The following is a 7,117-nucleotide window of genomic DNA, read 5'->3' on the forward strand; positions in this document are numbered from 1 at the left end:
GAGCACTGGAACAGGTTGCCCAGAGAGGTTGTGGAGTCTCCTTCTCTGGAGATCTTCAAGGCCCACCTGGATGCAACCCTGTCTACCATGCTCTAGGTGACCCTGCTGAAAGGGAGGTTGGACTAGATGATCTCCAGAGGTCCCTTCCAACCTTACTGATCCTATGATTCTATATGTTAAGTATTCATGGTAAGCTAAGGGGATTTAAAAGAAGGTATCAGCAAGCCTTCTTCAGCTCTCTGTACTGCTAAAGAGCCTGCAGCTTGAGTGATTGATTGCACATGTGTGCATATATAAAGCAAGTACATAAACAGACCAAATAGCTCAATYGCCAGTTAGTAGTAAATACTTTTTCTCAGGTATTAATCATATTCTCACAGATGCTTCATGGCCTTTTAATTTCCAAGATGATCTGTACTCCCTAAAATCCTTTTTTTCTGGGAATGTGTATCAGAATGGAATCTAAACTTTTAAAGTTGTATTAGTTTTTACTTTTTAACTTCTTATAAATATTGTCTCTAGATTATATCCAGTATTGCCAGGAAATGGAAGAGTGACCCAAAAAGACCTGATTGTTGGAGGATACTTGATACCTAAAGGGGTAGGTTCTATTGCAGTCCTCTAGAGAGAACAAAATTTAAAATTTTTTTTTTGTGTATGAGATACGATCTGTTAGAACATACATACAGTTGATTGATTTCAAAAGATGTCACCAAGTTAGAGCATTAAGAAGAAAGCATTRTAATAATTTGCCCATGTATATGGAAAAAAATAATTTTATAATTGACTTCTTGCTAGTTTTTTAAACATTACACCTTGACAAAAATGCAAGACCTTCCCCCTTAATAGAAGCAGTATTTCCCACCCTCTAAGTAAATTTGCAATCTTGGCTTGTTCTTAATATTCTTGATGCAGAACTCAGTAGATAATATCTCTGTACCATATTACTATTTGATTAAAAAAAAAAGAAAAAGCATGAATTTTGTTATTTTTGTCAGTTTTCTAATTCTTGGGTGTTAATCTCCATTGTAGAAGGAGTTTAATTTCCTTTTTAAATTATGGATCTTTCCTTTATACTRTTCAAAGATTACACAGAGATCAGGACAGAGCTGAACAGTTCTATTTAAAATGACAGGTTTCCTTTCCTTATCTTAGAGCAATGTAGCTTTAAAACAGTCAGGAATCTTAAATTACTTTATATTTATTTGGAAGCATCATCATTTATTATTGCTTTTCATCCTTTTTTTTTCCCCTTGTTTTGTATCTCTCTTCTCTGTTTCTGTCATAATACCTTTTTGAGACAGTTCTGAATTCCTATGACTTTTGTTTCCATCTCCTTCCCCATTGCATCTTCTCTAATATATTCAACAAAATTTGAAGATTATTGCTCTTGAACAGCTGAGAAAGGAGTTTATTTTTTTTCTTTTTTGTATCTTTGGGTTTTTTGTATCTTTTTTTCTTCTAGAATTTGTGAAAGATACTTAAATTTTACRTATTCTTTTATCACCTCACAGGAATTACAAATACTTTTTTTTTTTTTAACCTGTATTAGATTTAACTAAATATAACTGTCATTTATTTCCTCAGACACAGCTGGCACTCTGTCATTATACTACTTCATACAGTGAAGAAAATTTCCCAATGGCAGATGAGTTCCGACCTGAGCGCTGGCTGAGGAAAGATACTTTGGACAGAGTAGACAATTTTGGTTCAATCCCATTTGGTTATGGCATTCGAAGCTGTATAGGAAAAAGAATTGCAGAGCTGGAAATTCATCTTGCACTGATTCAGGTTAGAAATCTGTGACAGCATTACAAGAAGAAAAATATATTGGTATGATTCTTTTCTCTGCATACCATTTCTGGATATCATATTATGCACAAAATCTTATTTATTTATTGGAGTGTTGTCTAGCACACTCATCCTGGAGAGGCTTAAGAAAAACAAAAATAATCATAGAGATGTAGTACAGTAGGTTTTTGTAAGCAAATTGCAAGTCTTCCTTAATGTATATTTGGGTGGTTGCCTGCTCACAAACAATTCAGTACTTACACAGAGGTAAAATTAGTTTTGATATCCTTGTTCTGACTGATACTGTGATAAGCAGTTTTCATATCCTCTTACTGACAATTGTATTAGGAGAAGTTTCAAAATCAAATGCTTAATTTTTAAATGTTCTTTGGTTATTCTGTCACTTACTATTCTTTCTTCTCTCTTTAACTATATTGTCATTTTATAAATATATAATATATAGATATAAATAATCAGTATTTCTAGTACATATTAACACATACTGTTTTGCACTGYTTCATTAAGTAAAGAAGGTGCTCTCAATGGCTGTTAAATTTTGTATCACTCACAAGACTCCCTCTGGCTCAAACATTCAGATCAGATTGTGCATCAGACCTCAAGATTTGGAAACTTGCTATAGTTACTTAACTATAAAAATATTTAGACATTGTACGTATTCAAAGCAAAGCTTAATTAAATTTACCACAGAGTACYTAAGGAATAAAAAAATTATCACACAATCCATTTATAAACACCTAGATGATATTTAAGTGATTTAAAAATAGAAGCCCATGAAACATGGAGTTGATCAATGCGAAGTTTTGTCAAACCTATCTAATTCTCTTCTTTGACTTAATTACTGATCTAATGCGATAGAAATAGAAAAAATCACGTATTTTGTCTTTGGGAAGTATTTTCATGTGTTTCATGTGAACATGTTGTTCTCACGATTAAATTAATAAAATCTGTTTCAGTTGGAAGTACTTAMAAAATGTGTGGTTGAAAAAGAAATATCCAGCGGCAGTAGCTATCAAGTATTTGCCGTTGAACTGGGAAAATATTTGAGTAAAATTCTACAGAGTCTGTCCTAGGTTTGATTTCAGTTGGTATTTTAATTAACAGTGTAAATGACAGATTAGAGAATACTTTTAGGGTTTGCACAGAATACACAACTGACATGAATTAGGTTAAAATCGGAGAATGTGAAAAAAGGTATTATGAAAAAATGAAGAAATGGTCCAGAATCAAAAGGAATTTGTTCAYTAAGGACAGGTGCCGTTACTACTCTTAAGAATAAATCAAATGCATAAATACAAATCATTAAATAACTAGCTAGGCAATAGTACTGTAGAGATAGATTGAGGGATGTAGAAAAAAATCAGTCAACAACATGATGATAATTTTGAAAAGGCATTGTCATTCTTAGCAAGTTCTTGCCATTAGCAGGCAGGTAATTTGTCAGAAAGAGAARGTAATTTCTCTGTTTTACCAAATACCGGTGAAGCCTCAGTGGGCAATGGTGTACAGCTGTCTCTACATTTTAAGGACAGTACAGTCAAGTTGGAGGAAATTTAGGAGGCGATAACAAGAGTTAAAGGTGTGGAAAAGCAAATGAGATGAAAGTTTGATCAGTCTTCTAATACTTAATACTGAGTAGAGAGAAACAATGAATTGTTCACTGTGCTCACTAGGAGAAGGCTAAGAGAAGATGGTCTAATTTATAGGAAGAAAAGGGTTTGAGATTAGATATTAAGAAAAACTTTCTGTTATAAATACATGGGACTTTCAGGGCTGAGGAGGTACTGATATTTCCTTTTGAAAGTTGGAGAAGAGATGACTGTTCAGTCATAAAACAAAGGGGTGTGCTAAAACTCTTGGATTTTGTTTTAKTCCATGATTTCTAATTTATATTTGCAACTGGTCCTCTCAGTTTCACTAAAGTGTAAGTGTATGGAAATAAAAGCTTAATATATGGAAAACTTGTGTGACTGAATTATAGTGGTTTTCTTCTGGATAGGTTCTTATATCTGACTCCCCAACATATTATGATTGTTTCACTAGTGCATTGGACAGTTGCTGTGTCATATTTGTTTTATTTTCCCCAGCCTAGGAAGAGAAATGTGCCATGGAATTTGGGMTTGTTATTGCTTTGTCTTATTAAAGCACCCACTGATTAATTTTAAAGAAAATGAAGTCAAAAACATGTAGAGAAAAAGCTCATGAGGAGGTTTGAGAGTTGCTCTGATATTTCAGACTATTTAGGCTAGTCTTSGGAAATTCATCAGAAAAATGGGCTCTGTTTTGGTGGGGTTTTTTTGTTTGTTTGTTTTTGTTTTTTAATAAAATCTCCTTCAATCAAAGGAAGAAGATCAGAAGGTTTTTAACAATAATCTTCACCTTGCAGCAACTTTCGTTTTTTTTCTATGTGGGGATCACAGCAGTCAGACTCAGTGGAATTGACAACAGAAATGATAGTTGTGATGAACTGAGGCTGTTCAGTTTTCTTATCAAACATGTACTCTTCATCTGTAATTGTGCAACTTTTCTAATATTTGTCATATTTGTCTTTGCAGTTGCTACAGAAATTTGAGATCAAAATTTCTCCCAAAACTGAACCAGTTCATGCCAAAACTCATGGACTTTTGACTCCTGGGAACTCCATCAATGTGAGATTTTCTGACAGAGAGTGAGACTCAAATGTTTTGGAAATACTTACATAGTTTTCATGGAAACAGATACATCTCATGGATGTTTGATCGTACTTGTTCTCTGGTTTGTAGTTGTATAACAAAATGATCAAGTCTTGCATTCTGTTTTAGTTCTAGCAGTACAGTAGAGAAGTTACCTCTATCATAAAAGATGCATATTTGGAACTATATTCTGAAGGAATTCCTTTTTGCATTGGAAAGCTCTCTTTCCCTGGAAAGATTTCTAGTAGTACCAGCACGTGCACTGAAAAGAGCAAGTGAAATTCAGACATTTTTTGTAKCATTCAGTGGTTTTGTTACACTGCTTAGTCCTAAAAGTCAATTATTCCTCTGAGTCTATTTGAGAACAGATAGAATTATTGTATAATATATGCAATTTAGCTGCATGTATGAGTTGGTGTTTTCCTGTTTCTTATCCTCCAGTGTGTTTTTCTAAATTTTCCACCTAACAGTGAAATTATGAGATCCATTCTTCTCTTGTCTGTAAAAGCATTTACTCTGCATGTTAAAAAAAAAAGCAGTGAATGCAGCAATATGAAATGTAAAGATTAAAAAAATACAAATTATATCTGTTTGTTTAGAAATAAAATTCAGGACAATTAAAAATATCCAAGCATAACCCCCATATGTTTCTTTATCATTAGAAAAATTTTAAAAATTAAACTCTTAAAGATTTAAACCTCRCATTGCAGAATTACAAAGCCAGACAGTGTCCTCATTACCAAAGCATAGTAGTAATGTGGAGCAGAGTGGAATAGCACAAGCCACTTTCATTGTTCTAGTATGCCAAAACCAAATAACAAGGTAAACAATAAAAATGAGGTAATTGTTGTATTTTGTCATTTAATTTAATTAAAATACTACTGCTGCAACAATAACAAAGTTATCTTTAGAGTTCTTTAACAGTAAGAACTGGAAGCTTTCCACTGTAATGTGTTGAACCATAGACAGGTGTATAGCTGCCTTCTGTAGGATGGAAATGTGACTACTAAAGTGTTTTGAGGGTTTTTTTTATTTTTTTTTTTTTTTACATCTAGTAGCTAATGCAGAATATACACTTGAAAAACTTTTTTTGTTTTTGTTTTCTTTTTCCTAGAACAACCAGCAGGTAAGTCTCTCTTGCATGAGACTTTTGATAATTTAATTTCACTAAGCACTAACCTTACTTTGTCATTCTTGAGAGAAACCTCATACCTTGGGACCATGTTATCCCTTGAGCATAGAGCTCAAGCTTGCATATTCTAATAWGAAATTAACTATGTAATACTGTATAGATAACTGTAGAAATGTTGAGTTTTTGATTGTTATTTGTGAAGTAGTTTACATATTGATAATCAGAAACTGTCAGWCATATGCAGAGTTAGAAAAAAGTTGTGCAACTTTTTTAAAATCACATTAGTCTGCTTTGCTCATCTAGCTGTGAAAAGTCAAAGGTAGGTTACAAATTAAATAATATACTTCAGTTTTAGTAGTGAACAGGAAATTCTGCATAGCTGAATTTTACAGATACATAGTATTTTGGTTACTTTTTGTAGTGCCTTTTGAAGGTCTTGACAAGAGAAAAAAGAATTCCATTCTTCGTATGGATCTCCTATGTAAAATAATAATACTAAATAAAATGAATCTGATCTGTAAGAAGATTAAATGTTTACATGTTGACTTTAAAATGTTAATCCTATATTGAGCATATATATGTACTATAAGAACAGATGGTAATCTGTGGAAGGATTTTCTTTTGAATGAGCTTTCCTTCCTATATTGTTTTCTAAGATTTCACTTCATTCCTTTTTATTTTCTTTCCCATTTTTATTTCTAATGGTCCCATCTTAAGTAGACTGAAGAGTTTTATTTGCTAGAGCCAGCTGACATTCTGAAGGAGATGTTTTGCAAAGATCTGTTTAAAAATCTGTGGATTGAGTGTTTGACTCCATAACTCCGTCAGTTTATGTGGTCCTGGGAACCAAAGGCCCAAGCTCTGAATCTAAATTTGGATTCCTCCTGGGGCCCTCCTTTTGCATTGTCATAKTGTCATTAGAAACACCAGCCACTGGTATGTTCAGTACCTTTGTTACTTTGTCCCAATTCCAAACTAATACATCATTCTACAAGAAGGAAGAGACATTCTAAAAATGCTGTTTAAAGCATTTGAATCTTTTCATGAAAACAGAAAATCTRTGATTTTTTAATAGAGCATGTATACATGTTATTTTTCTTTTAAACATAATAAAGTATTTATACAGAATTTACAAGTCCTTGTTCTCATTTTAATTGTTATTTATAGTTGCGTTTTTCTTTAGCGTTTTAAAGTTTTTCGCTTGTTGGATAGGACTGGAAGATTCACTACTACATAAGAAATTACTAGTTCAGCTAGAAAAGATGGGGATTAATACAAGAATGTAAGGTGCGTAATGACCTGCCTGAAGAAGAGATAATAATGTGTTACATTAGAAGAGAACTATCATTCTGGGGGAAAGTTACTAGCAAAGTTACTCAAGAAATAGTCTGGGACTGATTTTAATGTAATATTTTGATTAATGATAATTGCTTAATATGTAAAAGAGTATTAATGATACAAAAATTGAAGGTATAGAATATAGAAACAACAGATCCAGAATGTG

At 32.7% G+C, this 7,117-nt stretch overlaps 1 protein-coding gene across 1 annotated transcript in view; it reads left to right on the forward strand.

The window, feature by feature from the left end:
• The window catches only part of CYP27C1 (cytochrome P450 family 27 subfamily C member 1), a 25,502-nt gene extending 18,760 nt beyond the window's left edge, over nucleotides 1-6,742 (forward strand). Inside the window, exons 7-9 of the mRNA XM_085310983.1 lie at nucleotides 523-601; nucleotides 1,588-1,791; nucleotides 4,365-6,742. Coding sequence (XP_085167109.1) covers nucleotides 523-601; nucleotides 1,588-1,791; nucleotides 4,365-4,481 — 400 coding nt within the window. The 3' untranslated portion in view covers nucleotides 4,482-6,742. The remainder of the gene's footprint in view (nucleotides 1-522; nucleotides 602-1,587; nucleotides 1,792-4,364) is intronic.
• The last annotated feature ends 375 nt before the right edge of the window (nucleotides 6,743-7,117 follow it).

Source organism: Rhea americana, unplaced genomic scaffold (genome assembly GCF_003343005.1).
Source record: "Rhea americana isolate MKP2758 unplaced genomic scaffold, rheAme1 scaffold_33, whole genome shotgun sequence".
NCBI classification, from domain to species: domain Eukaryota; kingdom Metazoa; phylum Chordata; class Aves; order Rheiformes; family Rheidae; genus Rhea; species Rhea americana.